At 38.6% G+C, this 26,000-nt stretch overlaps 1 protein-coding gene across 1 annotated transcript; it reads left to right on the top strand.

Moving 5' to 3' along the window:
- The first annotated feature begins 140 nt into the window (after nucleotides 1–140).
- Nucleotides 141–26,000, top strand: GPR180 (G protein-coupled receptor 180). The gene is made up of 9 exons (XM_075741488.1): nucleotides 141–363; nucleotides 2,813–2,971; nucleotides 6,268–6,462; nucleotides 9,814–9,994; nucleotides 10,197–10,246; nucleotides 14,902–15,059; nucleotides 21,321–21,512; nucleotides 21,870–21,947; nucleotides 23,614–26,000. The coding sequence occupies exons 1-9, from the start codon at nucleotides 228–230 to the stop codon at nucleotides 23,770–23,772; spliced, it is 1,308 nt and encodes a 435-aa protein (XP_075597603.1). The 5' UTR covers nucleotides 141–227; the 3' UTR covers nucleotides 23,773–26,000.

The following is a 26,000-nucleotide window of genomic DNA, read 5'->3' as shown; positions in this document are numbered from 1 at the left end:
CCGGCTGTTTCGGCTCTGCCCCCCAGGGTGGGCGCGCCCCCTCGCGCTCGGCTCTCATTGGTTCTCCTTCCGCTCCTGCCCTCCCGTTCGCCTGTCCCGCGCCCGCTTGTAACCCGGCGGGGGGGGGGGTTGTCACGTGACGCGGCGGCGCGAGCCGGGGCGGGGGTGGCGGGGGGGGGGGGGGGCAGAGTGGTGGTGGCGGCGGCCGCCGCCGGCGGGGCCCGAGGATGAGGTGGCGGCTGCTGTGGCTCCTGTGTGCCGCCGGCTGGTGGGGCGCCGGGGGCAAGACGCTGCGGGGAGGCTTCGCCAGCGTCGCCGCCCGGTTAGAGCCGTGGCGGCCCGTGGCGCGGTTCCAGTTCCACGGTGGGTGCCCGAGGAAGGGGAGGGGAGGGGAAGGAAGCCGGGGAGAGAGCGAGCGGCTCCGCGGCACGGCCGCGCCGTCCCTGTCCGCCGTCCTGAAACGGGGGGTGAGAGGGGGAAGAGGAGCCGTTGGGGCGCGTCAGAGTGGCGCGCGGCGGGGAGCCGTTAGGGCGGCGGCCTGAGGGGCGCGGGGGGCGGCGGCGGGCAGCGGGGTCAGCCCGGCCTCCGCCGGGACGTGCAACAGGTCTGATCCGCTCTGCGGGCGGTGAGGAGCCTGGAGCGGCGCCGGAGGGGTGATGGGAAGCTCGGCCTGAAGTGGGGCCCCGTTGGACCGAGGCGGGGCCGCACCAGGGCAGTGGGAAGAGGAGTTGGTAGCGGCCGGTCGTACTACATAAACAGCGTCGGTGTTCGTCAGGGGATGGCGAAGTGCCGTTGCGGGTACTCAGTGCTGGGCCTCCCGTCCGTGTCCCGCAGCCTGACGTGGCGGGAGTATCTGGGAGCGCAGAGGCATTTTAACTTTCGCAAGCATTGCTCCTTCCCTCTTGGAACTCCACCACATGAGAGCAACGCTTAACATTGCACGTGGCTGTGTCACATCACTGACGTTTTTTAGTGTCAGCATGCATCAGAATGTAAATTCTCACTTGATTATTCCCTTTTTTTTTTTTTCTCCCTGTGTTACTAACACCTTGGTAGTAATAATTCCTGACTGTTAGTTCAGAGGCCTAGCAATGGGCTCGAATCTTGTTAGAATGGCCACTGCAGAAATACAGGTTGGAAATGACCCTCCTTGGTACAGAAGTTTTACCTTGCAAAAAGAGATACACACAAGCGTGATGAGTGCCATATACAGTGAGGCTGTGCTCGTCAGCATGCTTTTCCTACATGCTCTGCATTTTGGTAATTTCCTTTCTCAGTTAGCTTCATGGCAGAAGAGTTCTGCAGAATGCTTCGAAAGACAACCATGAAGATAATACACAGGATTCCTCCCAGACTGGAGGAGTAGTGTGAGAGGAAAACAAAAATGTTTGCAGGAAAAGAAATCTAATGGGATGAAGGAAGATGTGACATAAGCCAAGAAGAGTTGGAATGTGACCTTCCAGCGATGAATGAGAGATGATAGATAGGGTGGGGATAGCTTTTGGAGTGACTTGAAAGCATTTAATTATCACTGTCCTAGAAGATAATTGTAGAAGTGCTCTAAATAGATGTAAAGAGGAAAAAAAATTGCACTGCTTTAGTCCAAGTAAAGAACACTAAGATTCAAGATGAGTGGTTTAGGTATTCAAGTATAACTTATTCTACAAGTTGACGTTGCATATTTCCTTAGAAATATTCCTCTTCCTGCATGAATATCCACAACCTTCTGTTAATTTTTCAAAATATTTAATAGCAACTTAGGTAAACTGTAGTCCATGTAACATTTTACAGATCTCAGGAAATCACCTTTTTTGAGGTTTTATTGCAGGACTGCACTCTTGCAGCTGGCTTAAACAGGCAAACCTTCCTGGCAAAGCCTTATTTGAAGCTGGTAATAGTCTATTGACTCACATCCAGCTGGTGCTTAGGTTAGGTGGGAAAGAAGATTGATTTGACAATTTAAAAAACATACAAAGCTTGCTTAAATTTGAATGCATTTGTACTTTTGCAGTACAGATTGATTTTTCATCTCCGTTAAATCCTGTCTTTTTTTTAGGATACTGTGACATTAAAAAAGTCTATGACAATATATAATGAAAGAATTTATCAAAATAAGTTTGATGATTGTAGAATTTATCCAGACAAGGTAAATTGTGTCAAATGAACTAGATCTAAAGTGGCTAAAATATTTCTCTATGTCAAGATGCAGCCTATAGGTAGACTGACACATTAGAGAATGCTTTTGAAGTTTGATTTTCTTTGTACCAATTTGATGTCGGTCATCTATAATTAAGTATTTTGGCTCTAATCAGTCCATAACATAAAGGTCCATTTACATAAGTTCTTCTGGTATTAGACTCAAGAGCTACCCTGTGATGCTCATAACTGGGCTTCAAAGGTCACAAAATACTAGACTTTGAACCAGCTATTGAGACTAATTGAGGCACTGTCTTTACCTTAACTTGAAAAAATAAAATTCGGAGTGGAAGGAAGGAAAAAAAAAAAAAGACTATCTGGAAGTCTGTTAAAAAAAAAAAGGGGAGGGAAGGCTGTAGTAGAGAAGGTTAATGACATTAGGGTTATGGTGAAAGTTTAAGTACCATAGTAGAGAATCATACGTGTAGTATTGTGTTAATGAGTTGTAAAGAAAATGTTTATGAATGTAAAGACTTTTATGGAAAGTAATGGTAAAAGTTTAAGAAATAAAGTGAAGCTTTAGTGCTGCTACTTATCAAAAATGTATGCCATGCTAGCTTTTTGTTTGTAACTGACATCAAAGCAGAGTAGTTGATTTTATTTTTTAAATATCAAGGTGACCGTGCCATTCTGTGTGTCAGAATCAAGAATGTAGCAGTAGCTGTGACAAAAGAAGCTAGACTTCACCTGTTTCAAGCACAGGAATGGCAGAAGCTGCAGAACAGTATCCAAGATCACAGCTGTACAGAGATGTTCTCTAAAGCTCAGCTGACAAGTGAGTTACTACTTTTTTCCTTTATGGATTTTTATCTGTGTATTTAGAAACCTGTTAAGATATCTGTATATTTAGAATATTTATTTCAGTGAATTTGGACTTTGTATCAGCTTAAGTAAAAGCAGGACTTTGGCCTTCTGTAATTAAAAATTATTACAAGGAAATGTAATTGCTTTCTTTGCATCACTTCAGAAGACTTTGTTTGCGAATTATGATTTAGTATACTGCTGAAAAATCACAGAATCATAGAATGAACAGACCCTGACAAATAATGAGTTTAATGCAAACAGCCAAACTTTATGACAAGTTCTAGTCTCATGCTCTCAGTTATATACAAGTCAGAAGGAATACACTTTTGGCTGAAGTTTTCGTTTACTCATTCAATACAGACATTTTCTTTAACTCAGATTGGAATAAAAGTCTTTTTTTTTTATCTCAAACTTTTCCATAAAAAAGACTGAATATGTGAAAGAATTTACAAAGAATACCATCATAAGATGAGATTGGAGAACTTGGAGAATGTAAATGTTTGGAACAGTCAAATGTACGGTTTGAATTGTGACATTTATTGCAGTGGAATGAAAAAAATTAGAGGCAAACTGATGGTGCCTGCTGCAGTTACCTCTAAACTTCTGAAGTGAATGTTTGCAAGGTGGGAGTATGGTGCCCAATTACAGAGTAAAAGGGTGACTTTGTACATGAAAAGCTTTTTTCTCTGTTCTTTTATTTTTTTTCTTTCAGAACCTCGTAATCACTAGCTTTCTCTTTTTTTTTTTTTTTTTTCTTTCTGTCTGTGAGGTCATCTGCAAAAATTAATCTGGGTCATGCTGCCATACTTTATAACTTGCCTGTATTATCATTTAATGTTCTTTCACCCTTTAATTTTGTAATTTGGTATTCGTCACTGAATCTCACATTCAAATGTTCTTTATATTTGAGCTGAGAATTATACCAGTACAGAATATGTAGGTTATCTTGTTGTCTTTTGTTTATGGAGGAACATTTCTTATTTGTCAGGAGGCTCCCGTTCTCCAGTTCAATGGAAATAGCATTTTTCAAAGATGAGAAAACAAAAATAAAATTGTATTTTCATGATAGCACAAATCTGTCATACTTCGATGTACAAAACATGTTAGAAAAATTTTAATACAGTATCAGAAATGAGCTAATCAGGATAAAGCTTAACTTGAGTATCCACCTGTGAGTATCCATCTAAATGTAAAAGAACAGTAAAACACTGAAGCATTCTGTTATGCAACTGAAAGACAAACATACTGAAATAATAATTTTTGCACCATTTCTTGATTGTAATATTACAAAACCTACTTAAAGCATAATTTCTCCTTTAAGAAATTAAGTTAATACTAGAAACTTCATTCAAATTATCTTAAGTGAATACAGCTTCTTTTTTAAGTACATTTCCTCTGTGTGTCCAGAATCCCTAGAGTAACAAATCGATCTCCTGGAACATTGTCATAACGAAATCTTACGCAGATGTTATTTCTAAGGATGTAGTTCCCTTACACTTGATCTGAGCTGAACATGAAGGGCTGCTGAAATGATTAGCAGTTGGTCCGTCCCTCCTGTCTGTCCCAGCAATGTACTCGCTGTTTTCTACTATGTTTAGGAATCACATGACCACAGGGTGAGTTGGATCTGTTTGCTGATCTTGGGCAAAATCAATTATATTTTTATTTTATCTTACTTCGTTTCCTGTGTGTTAGCTTGCAGATTTGATGGAAAACTGAGTAAATGCACTCTGTGTGATCCTTAGTCTTGGTGCAAATAACACTGTGTCAGAACTCAGCTGAAAGTGCAGATGAGGAGTAAAGCCACTGTGTCAGCTGCATTTTGCCTGTCATTTGGATTAAGCACCATATGAAATTCTCAAACTGTGTTTTTAAAACTACCAGTTTTTTGAAGGGAGCTGTTTCGCTTTGTGTATTTGATTGATGAGATATGTAGCTGCAGGGTGGAATGCATATTTACTATTAGCTACACAAGGCAGATTGCCTATATTAGAACACTCTTTATTTCTGGTTCATGTATTGTTGGAATTTGTACTTCGTGACAATTGCTGCAAAGAGATGTATCATATGTTTCTTCCTGGATCCTGATGTTGATCAGTTCATGCCTTCAGAGAATGGAAAGTAACTTCTTGAAATTGAAGCAAGTTTCTTTAAATTACATAAATGTTTTTCACAGGTAGGCTTTAAGTTAGAAATTATTTCTAAATTTTATCTACAAAATGTTTAGGGATAATGCTAAGGGTTGTTTAAACCTTTTTCATATACAAAGGCCTTCGCATAAAAAACAGAAATAGTTTGTTTTGCAGAATTTTAATGAAATTTTTCCTCTTTCTTCATCCTTAGCCATTGTCATCTTAAACTATTAGGGTGAATTAATCTACAGTCCAGTCATTATATTGTTATTTCTTCTACAGAGGTGCCTTTCATGTATGTTTGAGCTGATTAGCACTCAAGTTTAGTAATCAGTGTAACAGTATTTACTATTCTTACAGTTTCACCCAAACATACAGAGCCACAGATTTCATTTTCAGCAAGTGTTTATTTTGGAGAGACTGTGCATTCATTAATAGTTACTTGTAGAAAAAATAGTGGTAAGATCAATGAGCAGATGAAACTTCAGTCTCTTACATAGTTGGATTTAAATGTAAACTGATTTGAAATACACAGTTTTATTAGACAATGGTCTCTCTGCCCTTAGCTGTCAATTAAAATTAAGTCTATTGCAGTTTGGGGCAGATGCAGTAAAATATGCTAAGTTGCACCTTGAAAGTATGCACGCTATTGTTTATCAATCTTGCATGTGGCAGTTCCTGTTCAGTGCTCTAAATGTCTTTGAAAACAGTAGAATAAATTTCATAAAGATATTTTTCATGTTGCAGAAGTATCTGTTGGCTAATACAAAATAGCTAGTCCCATCAATACGGTACTAAAGGACGGAAAGGTGCAGAGCATAGGAGACAGTTTGTAGTTACTGGCTTCTGGCAGAAGGGATCCCTCCCAGCCAACCCAAAAGCTGAGAGGCAGAACGCGGTACATGTCCTCACCAACCTTTGTCTGCACCTATTTGAAACAAAAGGTGAGGTTGGAAGTCTGGCCCCTGGTGTTATGGCTAGCTTTCAAGACAAAGACTGTTTTGTACTGTGTGTAGTTTGTAACCTGTATATGATGTCGTGGATTTAAATTTTATCTTCAGTCAGAGACAAATTTTCTAAAACCAAACTAATCGAGTATTTACTCGTTTGTTTGTTTGTTTGTTTTCTTCCAAAGTGACTGTGAACCACACAGAGCAAAATCTGACAGTGTCCCAGATTCCTTATCCGGAAACATGGTATGTGTTTTATGTAGACAAGTTTACCTGCGAGGAGAATTATTCTGAATCCGAGGATATTCAGTTTGAAATGATGTTACTAAACCCAGATGCAGAAGGGAATCCATTAGATCACTTTAGCGCAGGGGAATCTGGTAAGATTTTTTTTCTTAAAATTAGATTTTTTTAATTTAAGGATCTGATCACCCACACAAATCAGTAGTTACTATGCTTGGAAGAGTGTGGCACTGGGGAATGGATAGCAGGGTCTCTTAAATTTCAGATTCTACTTTCTCACAGAGAGTAAACTTTTCATTTTCTGGCATTACAAAAAATCCTTCCCTTTCTCTGAACTGACTTTCCAAAACTTGCCTAACTGGAATCATAGATGCACAAGAAAAGATACTGTTGGCATCTTTGCTGATAGGTATTTTTCCCCTGTTGAAATTGTAAGCTTCTGCTTGGATGTGAATTTAATTCCTGATTTTTAATGAATTTGCTTATTTAATTTGTGAAATTCCTTAGCTGTGTAGAATTTGATTCTAAATGATACGAGTACATGCACAATATAACATTTTGCCAGTATAATTTCAGTTCAATGTTTAGGTCTTTACTCACAGGCCACAGATTAGATGAGATATTTGTCAGTCCTGATTTTATTTAAGAAATGTCATTTTGAGTCTTTAAACCTGCAAAGAAAAACTTTTAGAAGTGACTCCAGACAGCAGCTGAAGAAACACCAACATAAAATTGTATGCTTTGGACAATGCAAACCAACCTCATCTACGCTTCATTGCAGTGCTTAGCTTCACTGTGCTGGGAGGCTTCATCGTGTCACTAACCTAGATCTGTTGCAAGGGAAGCGCCCAACAGGCTTAGTCTGCCTTCGTATAGAGATTTAACCTACATACCCAGGATGAGCCTAATTGCTATGCTCAGAATCGCGTGCCCTACTGTCATCCTTGGTCTCAAGGGGATACAGAGGGAACAAAGGCAGCTCCCTTTTTGAAGGAAAGAGAATATTCAGCAAAAGGTTTAGCAGAATCTGTAAGAAAGTAGCACTGTTAATCATCTGTTTTTCAAGGCTTTTAAGTTGACCTACCTGTCTCTTTAACTTCTTAATTGTGCTACAAACTTAGTTGGCAGTTTCTATTGGGTGAATTTTGTATCCAGAAGTGAATTCTAGCTTAAGTCACTTACTCTTAAAAAGCAGTAGTAGCATTCTTTTGCTAAATCAAGGGGCAGAGCCACTGTAAGATATTATGTGGCCCTTAAAAGTGGTGTACAGACCTCCTAGAGAGGCATCTCAGCTCTATATTCATTCTATAGGAAGACTTTGAGCACTTGGAAGCAGAACTCCGAGCAGCTGCATGGCGAGCAAGGTGTATGAATGTGTTGGATGCACATATTTAGATCTAACAAGTAGGAAGCAGGATGAGCTTTACATGCCATGTCTTCCATGGTTGCAATGGAACACCTCTGTTTATTCAGAATTAAAACCTGCAACGCTGCCATGAATCCTGAAATTACATGCTTGTGTCTGCTGTCAAAGAACTGATCAGGATTTCTTTTCTATCTTTTTTTTTTTTAATGCATATTTGGGGAATCATTGTCCTTTTTCCATAGAAATGTGCAGCATAGAACATTAGGGCATCAAAGAAAACATCCAGCTTCATTTCTTTCACTTGGGCAACTAAAAACTACATAGTGCCAGAAAGTTCTAGTTAGGTCACCCTTCGCTTTAGTTACTAAAGTTGTGGCCTGACACAGGAGATCTCAAAATTAAATGGATTTTAAGGAAAGCATAGGAAAGAACTTGAGACTGTAACCTTGTGATTGTTTGCCTTAAGAGAGGAGGAGGCCTGGCTTCTGACCCCTAGCAAGTAATCTTTTATTATTTTATATGGTAGAGTTTTTTACAGAAGACGTGGTACCTGTGGAATGTAGGATTTCTAAGGGCAGCTGACCAGGTAGACAGTATTTTGAACATCTTTGAAGTTAGGTATTTCAAATTAAGGTACATATGTTTTATTTTCTCTGTCAACTCTAGGTTACTTGAAAGTCAGGAAACTACTCTTCTGGGGTTTTTTATAGTTGTATTTCAGTGCAACTTTCTCTTAAATCCTTTTGGTCTCAAGCCAATCATCCACAATCTGTCTTTGGTTGGAAGGAGCTTTCTATCCTAAATGTTTTGGTGTTTGTTAAAAGCTGATTAAAAGTTGATTTTCCTAAAGAGTTTTCCATGTGTGCCCACTTGTCATGGTGAGAAATAATTTATCTGCACAATCCTTGCCAACTTCAGTGGGTGTCTTTTGAAACAGAAAGATAGAGTGAAAGGAAGAATAAGAGATTTGATCTAAAATGCATATTTTTGTTAGTCATAAATCATGCTTTTGTACAAGTATATAAGAGAAGCAGCGTGGCCTTGAAATTTTTGTTTTATGAGTCTTCATTACCATGTGTTCTTTTTCTCCCATTTCACTGTATGTGTGTCCGAGCTGATTAGTTTTAGCCATAGAAGTTATAGTACCAGCAACTGTTCAGAACTCATCCCGTTCTAATGTTTTTCAATTTAGCTATTGAAATGTGTATAATTGCTCTGTTTCTAATCTCTGGGTGGAGCTGGTTGAAGTTTCTAGCAGAATTTTTTTGTTGCTGGAGGAAAAATGTTGATCAGAATCTGATTCTGTGGGCAGCACTTGGTTTCATGGAAGGTTGGAGAAGAAAAACATAATTTTTCGTAAGAAATTTCCGTTTACTCATTTTTGCTTATAGCTCACCGGCTTTGACCCTTTGGGAGCTCATATGATGGGTTCCAAAGCTTCCGAGCAACAGAAAAGATTTCTGGGATCCAGGTTTTCAGCGAAGCATTTTACCAGACTGCTGCCAAACTGAAATTAAAGGACTTCTGTTTTGTAAATAATATGAAAAACTTTGGGCATTTTTTAAGATTGGTGCAAAAAAAATCCACTTTATGAACTTGCTGTTGTTCTCTGTGCTATTTTTTTATCTAAAAGTTTTTTGTCTTGATCAACCATGCTTCTTGGACTAAATGCTTTATGTGGAGGAACAGTGACACCCAGTGGTAAAAATTGAAGCAAAAGAAAGAGCTAAAAATGAGTAATTTATTAAATATGTTTCTGACTGATCAAATGGGTTACAGTTATTTTCGGTTTATCAGAAAACTGTATGCCACTTTATACTATTTCAGTAATTGCTGCAAAGCCATTTGTATTTGAACATAATCTCTCCTACACTCAGAAAAGGTATTGTTGAATAAAAATTATTTTGTCAGATCAAATAATAATCAGTATTCTGAAAAAAATCACTGACTTTCTTGGATAAAATAGGCTAGGATTTACTCATTTTATCTCTACTACCACTTTTGGGTGACAGTTACTAAGTATTTCCCAGTGTTTATGTAAAAAGACTTTTTTTTTTTTAGTTATTTACTGCTAGTAGCACCATTCCTTTATAAAAACTAACCCGTATTTCCTTTTCCACAGGATTACATGAATTCTTTTTCCTGCTTGTCCTAGCATACTTCGTAACTGCTTGCATATATGCACAGTCCCTGTGGCAAACAATTAAGAAGCGTGGACCTATGCATACTGTACTAAAGGTGTTGACAATTGCATTACTGTTGCAGGCTGGTTCCGCTTTTGCCAACTACCTGCATTTCTCAAGGTATCGTTGCTTATTTTTGCTTTCAGTCTTAAGACTTGAACATTATGTTGTAAAGATCAGTACATGATCTTTCCTGTGGTGATTGTGACAAAACATAGCACTGATATTTTAGAACTACATCATTGCCTAAATGTACTTTTAAGAGAGAACACACATTTAAGTCTCATTCACTTAAAAATACCATCTTTTATTCATTTATCAGTTATTCTAAAGATGGAATAGGAGCACCTTTTGTGGGCAGTCTGGCAGAATGTGAGTATACTTGTCTACTGTTTCTTACATATTCCTACACATTAATCTGTATAATACATTAGTGAATGCTGTTGTTGGACTGTATTAAGATCTTGGACCGTATCACCAGATTTTTAATGTAAAATACTAAAAGTTGCTTTTCTGAAAAATTGGGTTTATTCAAGATGCTTAAAATAAGTGTATTTGAAGTTATACAATTGTGATATTGTGTAGGATTTTTTAAAATACTTTCTTGTTTGAAGAGTAGTGAAGCTTTTTAGGAAACGTAATCATATTTTACGGAGTGTGTCATTTCACTAGAAAATTTAACATTGATTATAATGAAAAAGTGAGTGCTTCATAGCACAATTGATATGATTGGAGTGATGCAAACAATGCTTATGTAAAGAATTGACATAAACAAAACATTTTTCTACATTCTGTATAGATATTCTGAGTTCTCACTGGAACTGAATTCCTATAACATCCCTTCCCAAAATGCACTAATTTACTCCTGCTGGATTCTTCAAGGTTAAACATCGTTGATAGTTTTTTCTGTAGTTCACATCTGAAGCATTGGGGGGTTCTTTCTAAGCAAATATATTGCCTTTTGATTGGCTTGAAGCACCCCAAAAAAGTAGTGCTGTGGTAGTGAGATAGCATAGGAGAAAAACAGCCTACACAGAAAAATTTCCCTTCCTAGAGTTCATTTAGAAGCTTGCAGTTGGAATTAGCAGCCTCTTGATGGCACTTGGCACCACAGTAATTGCCTCTTTCTTGTTTTAACCATTTGAGTTAGCAGCTCCTTGCAGCCTATCCAGCAACTGCATTATTAAACTTTCCCTCTCGTCTCCTGAAATTAAATTGAGAATATGGAGGTAGTCCTAACTCTTCCACAGTGAGAAACCCAATATTGACTACACAGCCAGAGCTTCAAAGCTGCATGTTAGATTTTCTGTGTATGTATTACAGTGAAGAGCCCACTTTTATTTGCTTAAAGCAAAGGTTATTAAGAATAAAATAATATTTTTAGAATCAATGGCTGAATTCAGCTAAGAGAGTTTTCCTTTCCTACTGTTTTTAAGATTCATGGTTCCCAAACCAGTAAAAGAAGGGAAATAATAGAAATGTGGAAATCTTCAGTGTCAATTACAATTCTGAAGAATGGCTGATAGCAAGTAGTATAGTTTGAAGATGGAAGGTGCTACCATTTTTCCTATATCAGAACAGAAATCTGAGTTAAAAGTAAATGGCAAAATTTCAGTTGACCTCAGTGGGGCCAGAATTTTATTCTAGAAACCTGTTCAGATACTATCCCAAGCAATTACTCTATTCCTACCATCATTTAGTCTTTACCATGTATAAAGACCTGACCCTCAGTCTAATTTATCGCCTGAGTTAATCACATCAATCACACAAATAATGCTGGCACTCAAAAGCATCACAAATAGTGATCTTTTAACTTTTGATAAGATCTAAATGTGAAATGTCAAAGAATATTATTATGCCTGTCGAACAGCCAAAAAAGATGAATAGTGATGAAGTCAGACAAATGTGGTATCAGCTCAGTAGCACGTGGCTTTACATTGACCCTGGATATCATAGGATTATTGTAATTTTAGAAATTTCTCTCAACCTTCTTACTTTCTGGCAAGGTGTATAGAATCATAGAATCATTTAGGTTGGAAAATCATTTAGGTTGGAAAAGACCTTTAAAATCATCAAGTCCAACTGTAAACCTAGCACTGCCAAGTCCACCGCTAAACCGTGTCCCTAAGCACCACATCTACACGTCTTTTAAATACCTCCAGGGATGGTGACTCAACCACTTCCCTGGGCACAGGGAACACAACTCTTTGGGCCCGGAGGTACAGCCAGTTTTTTACCCAGCGAACAGTACACCCATCCAAGCCATGAGCAGCCAGTTTGTCCAGCAGAATGCTGTGGGAAATGGTGTCAAAGACTTTACTGAAGACTAGGTAGACAACATCCACAGCCTTTCCCTCATCCACTAAGCAGATCACCTTGTCATAGAAGGAGCTCAGGTTAGGCAGGCAGGACCCGCCTTTCATAAACCCGTGCTGACTGGGCCTGATCACCTGGTTGTCCTGTACATGCCGTGTGATGGCACTCAAGGTGATCGGCTCCATAACCCCCCCTGCACCGAGGTCAGACTGACAGGCCTGTAGTTCCCCACATCTTCCTTCTGGCAGACAAGCATCACATTTGCTAGCCTCTATTCAACTGGGACCTCCCTGGTTAGCCAGGACTGCTGATAAATGATGGGAAGTGGCTTAATGAGCACTTCCGCCAGCTCCCTCAGTACCTTTGGGTGGATCCCATCTGGCCCCATAGACCTGTGTGTGTCTAAGCGGTGCAGCAGGTCGCTAACCATTTCCCCTTGGGTTATGGGGGCTTCGTTCTGCTCCCCATCCCTGTCTTCCACCTCAGGGGGCCGGGTACCCTGAGAACAGCTGGTCTTACTATTAAAGACTGAGGCAAAGGCGGCATTAAGTATCTCAGCCTTTTCCTCATCCTTTGTCACTATGTTTCCCCCTGCATCCAATAAAGGATGGAGATTCTCCTTAGCTATCCTTTTGTTGTTCATGTATTTATAGAAACATTGTTTATTGTCTTTTACAGCAGTAGCCAGACTAAGTTCTAGGTAGGCTTTGGCCCTTCTGATTTTCTCCTTGCATAGCCTAATGACATCTTTGTAGTCCTCCTGAGTTGCCTGCCCCTTCTTCCAGAGGCCATAAACTCTCCTTTGTTTCCTGAGTTCCAGTCAAAGCTCTCTGTTCGGCCAGGCTGGTCTTTTTCCCCGCCAGCTCATCTTTCAGCACATGGGGATGAGATGTCAAAGATTAAAGCTGGTACTGAATTTTTGTTTTATACCATTTTGTCTGGGAATCCACTTGAACTGTGGCCACACCGAAGCAGAGCAATATCTAATATCCAAGATGTGATTGAGAGATGATGTCTGGCTATAACTTATAGGGCAAGTTATCTTGGGAGTGGCAGAAAATAAAATAGTCCCTAGAACATCCAGATTTGTTCAGTCATTTCTGTAGCTTGGATCTATGACACTGGTTTGACATGCCTTGAGTTCACCTAACATTTTTTTCTAGTGAGTGCTATGTATCCATAGCTGGCATTGTAAAATAATTCCAAGATCATTTTGCCCAAAATCAGTGTCAGTTCATTTTATTAAAGAATGAGCAAGTTTGTATTTACTAAAAGCTCTTGACATTTCTTAAACAGCAAAGGTGTCTGAATACATTAAGAAGCATTTAAGCATATAAACTGTGAGAATACCAAATACATCCCAGAAATAATGTGTTGAAGTCTGGTTTATATCCATATTTTGCTAGTATTTCTGAGTGTTAGGGTAATACTGTAGCTGATCTTCATTTGACACACTCCCTTGTGTGCATTTTAATCTCTGTACAGTGGAAACGTTTTCTGTGCCAATATTTTTAGTCAATGTGGAAGTACATTTATAATACTGCCCAGTTATATAAAAACAGAAGTTTGCTTTTGTGACATAGAAATATTTTTCTTGTACCTGATAGTGTAAGTGAAAATTACAAATAAGGAGCAAATTTAATTTAACTAAAATAGTAATCACGTGAAAAAGAAAGCATTCTTGTGTATAGTGCCCAATCTCTAGTTTCTGAACCAAATTTGCAATTTACATAATATAAGAATCAATTTTTCTTGTACGTCTCTGCTACGCCAGTACAATGAGCCAGTTTACTCTCAAGTCCAAACTTCAACTTAAAAATTCCTTGGTAAGTTTCAGTCAAAAACTTACCAGATCTAAAGCTAACAATCACCCAGAAAGAAATCTGGTTCTTTCTACTGTCAGTGGTACTTCAGCAAGGCTAACAAGTAAAGGCTTTAATATATTCTAGCTTGAAGGTTTTTTTATTCAGATACATCTTCAAACACGGGTTTGAGACACTGATTAAGAATGTAATTTTATGGAGTATGTGTTAATTGTTCCCAAACAGAGCAAAAAAATGGACATAGTGAAATGAGGCAAAGGTAGTTTGCATTTAATAAAATGAAATACAGGCAAGTTGTTGCTCCAAATGAAGTTTGTGTTAAGTTATTCATTATATTTTCTCCTTTAAGTATCTGAGAGTGGAATTTGTCCTAAATATTCGTGCTTTCTATTGCAAGCTACTGCATCCTTAAGACAAAGTGCAATTAATTTAAAGTACAATGCAACTATCTGATCTTCGAACAAAAGTTTTTCAGAGCAAAGAAAGGAGTTCATTTCATCATGTTTCATATTTGCAGTGTGATTAACATGCATATGATTTTAGTTCTTTAGAATTTGTAAGTCTATTTATGCAGATGGACTCCTGAGCCCAGACTTCTTTCACACAGGAGTGGGATTTGGAAGGATGTGGCACTGTGCCCATGTAGTTGCAGAACTGCAGCATAACTAGGGGAAAGCTGATAGTCATCTGTTTGGTCACTGGAAACTACTCAAAATATCCACATTTTGTGGCAAAGCAAGCTCAGCTAATCAAACCATCGTTAAAATTATGACTAAAGGTGATACAGAGGCATAAATGTCCATTCTTCATTTGTGGGTATGTGGAACATTTCTCTTTGCTTTAGAAAAACTTTGTGTTGTGACTCTATTGTTCTTTTGTTTTCAATAGTGTGTGACATAATCTCACAGATACAAATGCTGTATTTATTGTTGAGTTTGTGTATGGGTTGGACAATAGGCAGAATGAAGAAATCTCATGGCAGACCTCTTCAGTGGGATTCCACTCCAGCATCTACTGGCATTGCTGTAGTAGTAGTTGTTACACAGGTTTGTATTTTCTGTTAATTCTTATACTGAAATATACAGCTGCTATTAAGTATGACAGAACTGTGAATGAATTAATTTCAATGTTTTATGAGGGAGGGAATATCAAGACTGGAAAAAAAACCTCACAGAATAATGTGCACCCAGTATGTCTAATAGGTAACAACACCTTCTCTTTACTTTAACAATTAAAGGTGTAGCTCCACAGTATGTTTTTGTTCAGCAGCAAAACCACTTAAGAAGTTCCCACAGTTTTCCAAACTTCTGGTTCCGCCAATTGTTTGTATCATTATACTATAAACCAGATCAGTGGAATGATCTATATTGGGAGGGAAAAAAAAAAGAAAAAAAAAAGATTTCAGCACAGTAATTTTACTGGTTTGATTTATAATGTGGTCCTATAAATAATTGTAATCAGTACAGCAGTATAACTGAGGGGTTGTGAATGATATTGCAGGGGGTGACAACAAGCAGCATGAGAGGAAAGATGAGAAAAGCTGCTGTGACCAAAAAAATTTAAATCCTCAGTGTCTTCCTCTTAGAACCACTCAAATAGGATGTCTAGTGGTCTTTTCAATCAATGTAAGGGAATTCTCGAAAGGTTCATGTGCAGGATTGGTCTTGCAAATAAACAAATGGTCTGACACATAATTTCATTCAAATATTTTCCATTAGTCTAAATTAGAAAGTCAAGTAAACCAGTAACTTAAAAGTAAATTGTAATGGAGATCATCCAACCCTGGTGGTGCCTTTTGTAAACAAATTTTTTTAAATCACAGCATAAAGACAAGAGAATCTGAAAGTTATTGAGAAAGAGAAGAGCAGGGAGAAGCTGGAGACAGTAATGAGGAAGAGAATATACTGAAGATGTTGTGCCATTTGAGTAGTATCTGTAATTAGTGCTGCTTCCAAACTAAATAAGTGGACTGCTAAAACATTAAGAGTAGCTGGGAGCTGGCATTTCTTGTTAATTAAGAATATAGGTAATTAAGAATATAAACCAAAGGCTATTAAGGTCAATGGGATTGTTGAAATTTAAAGATAGGTTTATTCCACCTTACTTTGACACTCATCTAGCACCAGAAGTTTTACATACTGGCAGTAAAGAGGACTTCTAAAGTATTTAATTTTATTCATGCCTCTCCACTTGTACATAAATATGGGTGTATTAGTACTCTGTCACTTGAGACTGGAAAGTTTTTTGCTGTTGTTTCCTTTTTACTATACTTAGAAAAGACACTCAGTATCATCAGCCTGGACTTTTTTTGGTTGTTACTTGAGGTAAAAATAGGGGCAGGTATCACACATATGTGATGTATATGGACCGGTACTGGTCCATTATATGTTTGTGTTGGCTCTCTGAGCACCACAGGAGCATTGGCACAGAGTTGACTGTCTTACTTTTCACCACGAAGGCACAGCTCTACCGAATCTCTCCTCCTGGTACCGTTGGGAATGTCAGGTTTGGCAGGAGGAGCATAGGAACAGAGTGTGTCTGGGTGGTTTTGCACTCCGATCTCAGTGTCTAACTGTCTCCAGCAAAAGTTCCCTGACACCAAGAGTATCCTTGCACCTTCTGAAGAGGATGTTTTCCATCTCAATAGTTCAGTAAAAACAAAATATACCTTCTTCCAGATTGCTTCCCCTTAATACAGAATGTGACTGTGAGCTTAGGGAAACAGGATCCAAACTCTATCGCCTCTATCAAAAGTGGTGAGCTCAAGACTTCGTTCTCTGGATTAGTCTGTTGTTCACTGGTCTATCTAGATTGATGTGAATGTTGGACCTGCTGTAACAGGGCAATCAATGAGCACTTTTAATGATTAAAAACCTAGAATAATCTCCTTTCTATCCTGCTCTTTCCCAGAGATTTTTATGGGAGAGCCAGCTTCCTCCCATGCCAGAGGTTGGACGGACTTACGTGGATAATCAGAGATGTTCTGAGGACTTGTTGTGGAGGGTGCTGGAAACCACATGCATTACCCTAACACAGCAGATCGAGGTTGAACCGTATTAGTTTTATTGATGTGCTACACTACCTGTCTTCACCTCATCTTCAGGGAAGTCAAGCAAGTGAACAGCCTGTGAAAACATGTTATTCTTCAACTTAACTTAGTTTTGACCAGCAAACTATCTGACCCTGTTTGCCTGCTACCACTTCAAATTACTCCACAAATTTTCAGGGTGTTTTTTTTCCTCCTCTTTGTACTGATGCTATGGATTCTTTTCTTTTTGTTCTTTCAGAAATGCCAGCAATTTTTGGGGCTGTGTTTACAGGTTACCATCAGTGCAGGGTGGACACAGCCTTCTAGTCAGCAAATCTCTTGTGGTCTTTGCGGCTGCAAAGAGGTAGCATCTCAAACGAGGGACAAGTCTGCCATTCAGCATCTCCCTTTGCCGTAACTTGTTATTTCAGGTTCAGAACAAAAGATTCCCAGGCCACGCTGTATGCATTAACAATTCCACTCTCTGCTGTTGAGACGCAAACCTTGTTCAAAACTTTACTGTTGGCAGGCCTTTCCCATCACATAGACCTGAGCAGTTTCAGCATTCAGCGCTGATCGGAGTAGAGGCAATGAGTCTGGAAAGAGAGCTGATCACTTTGCACCTGACCAAAATGACATAGAATCTTACTGCGTTAGACATCATGCTTCACAGGGGTTCTTAGGTACACCCCCAAGGTGTGCTCAGAATGAGCTCTGCCTCTGACCTTAGATGTCAACTATTTTTTACTGTACTGGCATTGCATGACATCAGATACCCAAGAACTAGATATGGTTAGAAGCAGCTAGTTTATCCACTTTGTCTTGCTGCTACTTTTAATTTCCCTTTTGCTTCCCCCTTCCCCTTGCCTCTCAGATGATCTGTCCCATGAGAATGTGCCTTTACTGGAGATTAATACATTATCTTGGCTTGCCATAAAGTCATTGTTGGCATAGGGAAGGGGAGGAGGGGTTCTACCATAACAGTTTCCTCATGGCAAAAAAGAAGAGTGTCTGGTTCTTCATTGTATGGATCTGGAGGTTCAGCTCGTATATCTGGAACATCAGGGTGATGTCCGTGGCAGACATTCTTCTAGCATTTTAAGAGGAAGACCAGTACTGGACAGTGGTTGTTGTCCACTGTGAACCAAGATAGGTCAGAAGTATGTGCAGGTGAAGTCAGGCATTTCGAACAGTGCATTATGCAAACAAGGAGATGGTCATTCTCCTTTACTTTATGAAGAAGCAATTGTGACTTTAATGTTGGACATAACTACTGTGAGTCAGCTCTTCGGCTACCAAGCTCATCCAGTTCTTTCGTTTACAGCCTAAGCAGAGTTGTTCTTCTGGATAAAAATTAGGATTTTACCACGACCACCACCCCGATTTATTCTCAGAGCTCAAATATAGTTCTGCTCACTGCCAATGAAAAAATGTCTCTGGTATCCACTTCAGCAGGTTGGTGTCTAGGTGTTTTTTTCAGCTTGTTTCTGATATTGCAGCTGAGTGAGCTGATATATGCCTTTCTGTGGTCAGAGTAAGGGACTTCAGGGCTTATTTACCTTAATTTCTCAGGCATAGCCAGCCAAAGAGATTTTGACTTCAAGATCATGCTTGTCTATGAAGGCTCTTCCTTCATGGAGAACACATTGCCTAATCCATTGTAACCTAGAAACACTCCATAGCACAGACTTCTCTTCTATGGGATCCTGCTTTTCTCTGGTGAGTGAGAACAGTCCCAGCTCGTAGTAAGAGCAATGACACATATTCACCTTGTCCAAGTTTCCAGTGTGTTGCACTGATGGTTCCGTCTCTGCCTCTAATGCCTCTGCCTTCTGCTTATTTTGGAATAATCAAATGAAACTGAAGGAAGCTGAACTTCTGTGATCTTACATTGCTGTCACTACACACAGTCTTTGATCAACTGATTCCTGTGTTGTTTACACAGTTTACACTCTTTAAAGGGCTAGTCCCTGCTGTCAGACACTATTTTCTCATGAGGATTTGAACTTTGTTGTCATGATTCCTTTACTCCAGCTCTTTGTCATCTTCTCATGAAAGTGGCTTCTTTCATTGCTGTTACTATTGGTGTAGGTTAAGGAAAAATAAAACCCTCATGAGCTCTGTTCTTTAAGGTTAAGCTATCCCTGGGATCTGCCTAAAGTTTTGTCTTAAAGCAGTATCGCAGTTCTATCTCCATCAGCCTGTATTTTTTCCCCCCAGATGCATGATTTTGTCAGGAGGATTCTATACGTAGGTGGAGGGGTTTTTTTAAATTTTCTCAGACAGTGTATGTCCAGTCCAGGGAAGTTAAATACTTTGGCTGTTCCCAAGTGTGAATGTCAAAGCGGAAAATGCTCTGTACAAGACTGCAGTGATTTTGTATCTGATAGAACCCTTGTTTGTTGCCTAGACACATTCTATCTGGACAGAAATAACTTTTGTGATGGGAATTCATCTATTTCATGACAAAACTAGTGCTGTAGGCACACCTTTACCAAACACTGTCTTATTTCAGTCTTACTCCTTGACAGAATTCTCAGTCAAGTAATTTAATCATCTGAAGACTTTTGCTTGGAGTTACCCAGAAATGGAGTGTTATGATGGAAACATTTGAAGCACATTGGTCAGATTGTTTACTAGTAATCGGTGATGTTCAAGATGTGCATGCTTCACGTCCCTCTCCCATCCTTTCATTTTCCATCCAGGTAGATGAGGAATGACTGAAATGACAGCATCTAATCAAGGCCTAGATAAGGGAGGGGAAAAGCAAGAGAGTATTCTATAAGGGTATTCTAAGCGAAAATGATCCTGTCTTGACTGATGAGACTCAAGGACACCCACCTTTAGAAGGCACAGGTGGATTACACATTTTAAAAAAAGAAAAGTTAATTTCAGTAGCCTTTTTGTCTTTATGTAGTTAATGTAGTGAGAGAGCATTTGAATGTGTTCAGAAAGGAATCTGACTAATTTAGATTTCTAAATTGAGACATACAATGTCTGCTTCTGAAGGCCTTCAGAGCTACCTCACTCATATAAATCAAATTTGCCTACCTTTCTTCAGAAAGCCTGCTTCATTAGACACCAGAAACCTAAGTGCACGTTGGATGTGTGCAGTAGCTGGACTGGATTCCAGGGTATATTCAAGTCTTAAAATGCCATTCAGCTGCTGGATGATGCTGGGAGAGTCAAAACTTTATGGGTATTCTAATTTATAACGTTAACATTCCCAAAGTCTTAAAAAGCTATTCTTCAGCAAGACCCAATTTCTATGCAACAAGTAGGCACCTGCCTTCTACCCAAATAAGATTCAGAAACTAGGCACTTCTTAGTCTGTTTTTCCTTAACAAATCTATCAATATTCTTTCTCACAGTGCTCCTACAAAATGAGATTCTGCAGCAAATGGATACAGTGCTGTGAGTTAAGGAGGATTACTGTCTTTCATGTTATCTGTTGGCTAGAGCATTTGTCCAGATGTTGGAAGGGCGTTTGGAACCTGTGACGCTCCCTTTCCTAGATCCTAGGAGGTTTCCAAGCCGGTTGCTTGCAGAGTCAGGCTCGCTCGCAGTTTCTGACCTAGCTGATGTTGAATTCTTTTCTCCACAATGGCACAGCTTCAATAGAAGGGGTGGAGAGTGGCCCACCCAAGAACAGCCTATAGCCTGGCAGTTGGGGCACTCTCCAAGGAGGTGGGAGATGTGAGCTGGATATCCTTTAGGCAAAGAAGGGAATTGTGGGAGATCCAGGTTCAACCTGGGTGAACGCTTGAGCCTTCAGGCTATTGTATAAAAGGGGCAGCAGCACCACCCTCTTACTTCCCCATCTGTAAAAAGAAAAGTGAATCCTGTTAGGATTTTGAAAGAAAAGGCGTAGTCGCCTGCCTTTGAAACAAGCTTTACAGGTTGTGGATCCCAAGTGGAAGGAGACACCTCCCCGTAGCTCGGTGGAATCATTTCAGTGGGCTTCCTGCTGAGTAGGCTGACTGTTTGACTAGATGATTATTTGATTATTTTGGATCGTATACTAAGGTGTCACATTCTTTCTACCCAAATTAGAGGAAACTAACTTGTCAAACTTTCTAGAAGTTACAGAATGCAAGAAGTGGGAGTCTGTTCCTGCCAGTTGCACTTGGAGAGGCTAGGGGGTTTTGTGTAACATGGCGATCTCCAGCGAGCAGAGCGGAGCATGACCAGTTGTGTAGATAATTTAATCTGTGATGGGAAGATTAATTGAGGTTTAGTGAAACCTTGTTTATTCTAAATGTACTTTGTTCCTTTCCAGAGCTTTTTATTAATTTGGGAGCAATTTGAAGATACGAATCACCACAGTTACCATTCACACCATGGCTTAGCAAGCGGACTGCTTATTGGCCTCAGAGTTTGCCTAGCTTTGTCACTGGCTGCTGGTCTTTACCAGATCATCACAGTGGAGAGAAGCACACTGAAAAGGGAGTTCTACATCACCTTTGCCAAAGTATGGGTTACATCAGGGAAACTAATCCCTTCTGCTATAAATATAATTGTGGTATGCAGTTGACTGAAGCACTAAACTCTTTTCCTTCATAAGAAAGCTAATGTTTAAGTGTCTGATTTGATTAAATTGCACCCTGTCATCATACTCTGAGTAGTCATTTTAATTTGACAAGGAGTATAGAGCTTTTTTAAACAGAAATCCCACCTTTCATTGTGTGGTTTTCATTTTGTTGATTGAAAATTAAACAATGGGTTCATAAAATAGACAGAAATGTAAATGCAGTTCCTCTAACTGTCATCTCTTTCTTCTAAACTGGCATGTAGTCATTTTATAACTTACACTCATCTTCTCTTTCAGGCCTGCATTCTCTGGTTTTTGTGCCACCCATGTCTTGCAACCATTTCTGTAATATTCAGAGAATATCAAAGAGAAAAGGTATGTACAGGCAAGATAAAAGAGTTGGAATTTGAATAGTAGTTGTTCTTCATGTTCAGTGTTTGTTAGCAAACTCATGCTCTTAGGCTGTTAATCTTATGACCCCAAAGCAACTTGAAAAGTCTTAGTCACACAGCTCTCATTGATGCTAATGTGAGTCATATTTTACAAAGGCATACAGGGTTTGAATCATCTAAGGGTAATCATTCCTAGGGTAAGGGCGGGGGGAGGGATTGTTAAGTCAAAGGAAAATGTGGAGGGGGTGTTTTGTTTTATTGTTTGCTTGTTTGTTTTTTAATTAAAAACACCTTGGGTATTCTTTTAACAAAGCTAGTAGAAAGATAAATCAATGGAATTTTTTTTGTTGTTTGCTTTTTAGTCTTCATCCTTTAAAAGCTTTATGTGGCTATATAGGTCAGGGAACCTATAGCTAAACTGTATTTTTTAGATTAAGAAATCTGTCCCATTACATAGTTTGGTTTGTAAGCTCTAAACAGTTAAAAACAAAGGTTGACTCTCTGGGTTCTCTGTTGCTTAAACGTATTGGGAACTAGAGAACTAGTGTGTGGAACTTGCCATGTTCAGATAAAGTGCACTACTATTCTCAGGTGATTGACTACCTCATTCCAGGGTAGAGTTTGCTTCTTTTCTTTAGGGTTATAACCATCTGTGCATTTTGGGAAATTGAGCTTTTATTTGTGTAGAGGATATGTAAGGGAAAGAAAAAGATTCCACTAAAAATACATAGTAAATGAAATACCATGTTTGATTTAAAAAAAAAAAAAAAACAAAAACAAACCGTAGGGAGAAGAGAAGACTCTTCTAGAGCTACTAATGAAGGACACTTTGTTGGTTGATGAAAACATCATCAGGGCAGGGGGACGGTCTTTAGAGGTAGGATCTGTAAAGGAAATTTTTGAACTATTTTGAGATTTTTAGCTTACTGAAGGGAGATTGCAGTTGCTCTGCTCTTGCGTTTGGGCAAGTGTAACTATTGTGTGCAGCTGCAGTTCCTACGTTACATTAATTTAGCTGTATTTCCTTCTTTAAATGCACTTCAATATAATAAAGAAATGCATGATCAATAGATACCATATTTGCTTAAGAAAAAACATCCATTTTAAAAGACTCTCTTGTACATGAACTTAGACTTTTGTTTTCTCAGGATCACCATTATGTATTTGATAAATACTGCCTTACCCATCTTTTACAGATGAAGAGACTTGCACTGAAAAGAGGTCTGCCTAAGTGAGACTGATAAATCACTATCCTCATAGCTCCGTGATTGCGCTAGTGCAAAGTGTTTTCAGGCTTTTTTTTTTCCCCCGCTCTGTTTGTTGTAAGAATAGAATATCTAAACATCACCTCTGCTTGTGAAACTGCATGGGTGGTGAATTGCAAGTCTGAAATTCCCCTGAACAGAGACCGCCAGAAGGGTTATGTGACTTGCCCAGGGCTAACTACTGATTTAAAAACACCCAGGTGTGAGAGTCTGAATCCTGGACTTGAGATTCATGTTCAAATCTTTTGTAACTGCAGCAGTACTAAAAGGTTTAAAATGAAACCTCAAGCACTTATACAGTATGCTGATAGAAATTTATTTTGGGTTGTTTGGTGTTGGATTTTTTTCACTTACTTTTTCCTTTTCTCTCTTTTTTGTCTCTAGATTATTACCATAGGTGTTATCCTCTGTCAATGCATCTCCATGGTTATCCTCTACAGACTTTTTCTATCTCATAGTCTATATTGGGAAGTATCTTCACTATCATCAGTGACATTGCCACTAACAGTATCCTCTGGACATAAAAATCGACATCACTTCTGAGATGTTTAGGAAGAATAGATTATGTAATAAATGTGCAATAATGACCTAAATATACAGGTATTTTTGTCACAGGCGTGTGATACATTGGTTTCACTGGAAAACTGAGTGATAGTATCGGAGCACTTCACAGACCTTTGGTCTGACAAGATCCCTAGATTAATCTATTACAAGTATTGCGGGGTGGAAAAATCCATAATTTGAATAATTTTATAAATATCGTTTATGTGTAGCACGTGGTGCCGTGCTGTATCACAGAAAAGTACAATGATTCTTTTCTCTCCCATTCACAGCCACAAAAAATGTCCTTACTTTATATCAATACTAGGTTTGAGGATCTTATAAAATGCAGTTCTTAAAACATCTACAAGCTCAAACAAGTCTGAAATAGGCCAGTTGTGAAATTGGTGTGATGCGTAACGATGAGTACAAGGGGTTTTTTTATTTTCATGCTTTAGAGAAAATGCATTTTATGTATAAGTATAAAAAAAGGGCAAACAAAAGGAGAGTCCTCTAGAAAACACGTCATGTTTACAGCTGACTGCAAGAAACTCTCGTTTATTATTGGTGTAAAAGAAAAGCCTTTTTTGCAACTAATGGTCATACTGGCTAAAATTTTAATGGGAATGAAAATAGGGTTTATATGTGCCTTTTTTTTGAAATAAGTGTAACTAAATTTTCATCCAGTAATGAAGGTCTAAACAGTGTTTGAGGCTTAGAAGACATAGCAACATAAAGGTAATTAAAACGGCAGGCTCGCATCTTTTACAGAAAAAAAAAAAAAGGCAAAGAAAATGGTATGGGTGATGTGGTACTAGAATTTTAATCCTGATATAATTCATTTCTGTTACATTGAGGATTCAATCATAATTAAGCCATATACACAGATTAAATTAACAGAAGCATTTCAAATAAATGTTGGTTTCAGTCATCAACTACCCATGAATTCCTGCCCAAGGATACTTAATCAGGATTAAATTTTCTATGAATAATTGAAAAACAAAATACTCACTGGATTTGTTATAATCCATGTTGGCACTGGGTTCTAAGTAGTTGCCATCTTCCATCCATTGTAATAAAGCCATACTACTTTGTGATGCCCTAGCATTCAGAAAGCCAGTGTAAATATATACTTTATTGAAGTGCCTATTTATTGAGTATGATTAAATCATGCTGACTTTTTTTTTTTCCTTCATAATAAGAACATACCTATTGGCATTGTGACTGAAATCTTTCTTTTTGGATTTAGTTTGGTATTTGTCAAATTTTAGACTTCTTTTCATACATGTGTGTTTCTTCACAACACGGATTTTATTTTCTAGTAAACGAATGTTTGTTTCTTCTTAACAATGTGTATTTAATTATGTCTCTATGAAAATACGAAGACGCCAGGGTTCTAGCTTTAAAATAGCCCTAACTTTTCCATTCACGTTTGCCTCAGTTGCAAGCATATTTGAAACATAAGTCTATTCCATTTTAGTTTAGAGGCAAAACTAGACATTTGCCTTTGACTAAGGCAAAATGGCAACATGACAAAGTTGCTCATTAAATCATCTCCTTTCTTATTGTTTGTAATTCAGATCAAGAATGGCAGGTTGAGGCTGGAAAAGATGAGATATTATGATTTCACACAATCTTCAGAATGATTAAAAGATTAATTCTTACATTCCTCTGATAACCACACAAAAATATTATTGGTTAAAACTTCAGTCTTTATTTCCCTGCTTATCTCTGTACTTTTCATCTTCTCAAGAAAAAAGCGTCCTGTTTTTGATAAGGCTCCAATAATGCAGTAGAAGAGTTCTATCTGTCCTCATGTATAAGACATGAAATTCACACATAAAATAGAATTTTCTGATAGACACAAGAACTACTTTACAGTTTATGATCCGTCATGACAAAAGTTTTAATCTATGCAGAAGAAACTGTATGTGACTTTCAAAGGAGCCACTCTCTTTATTCTCCAGAAGTATTTTCTTACTTCCTGTAGTCCCTCTGACTTCAATCTGTCAGTATTAAGGTAAATGGTATCTTAATTTCACCTTATAAATATACCTTACAACAATTCATAAAATGAATTCATAGTTAATCTGAGTGTAAATGTGAAGCATAAGATGTTGTCTCTTAATCTTTTCCAGATTGTCGTATAAGTCAACAGGTAACATCTTCTCTTAGTTTGGCATCGAATCTGACAATTTGAAAATAAAATTTTAATTTTGCTATTAATGTAA

Source organism: Balearica regulorum, chromosome 1 (assembly GCF_011004875.1).
Source record: "Balearica regulorum gibbericeps isolate bBalReg1 chromosome 1, bBalReg1.pri, whole genome shotgun sequence".
Classification (NCBI taxonomy): domain Eukaryota; kingdom Metazoa; phylum Chordata; class Aves; order Gruiformes; family Gruidae; genus Balearica; species Balearica regulorum.
This window is presented reverse-complemented; position numbering and strand designations above follow the sequence as displayed.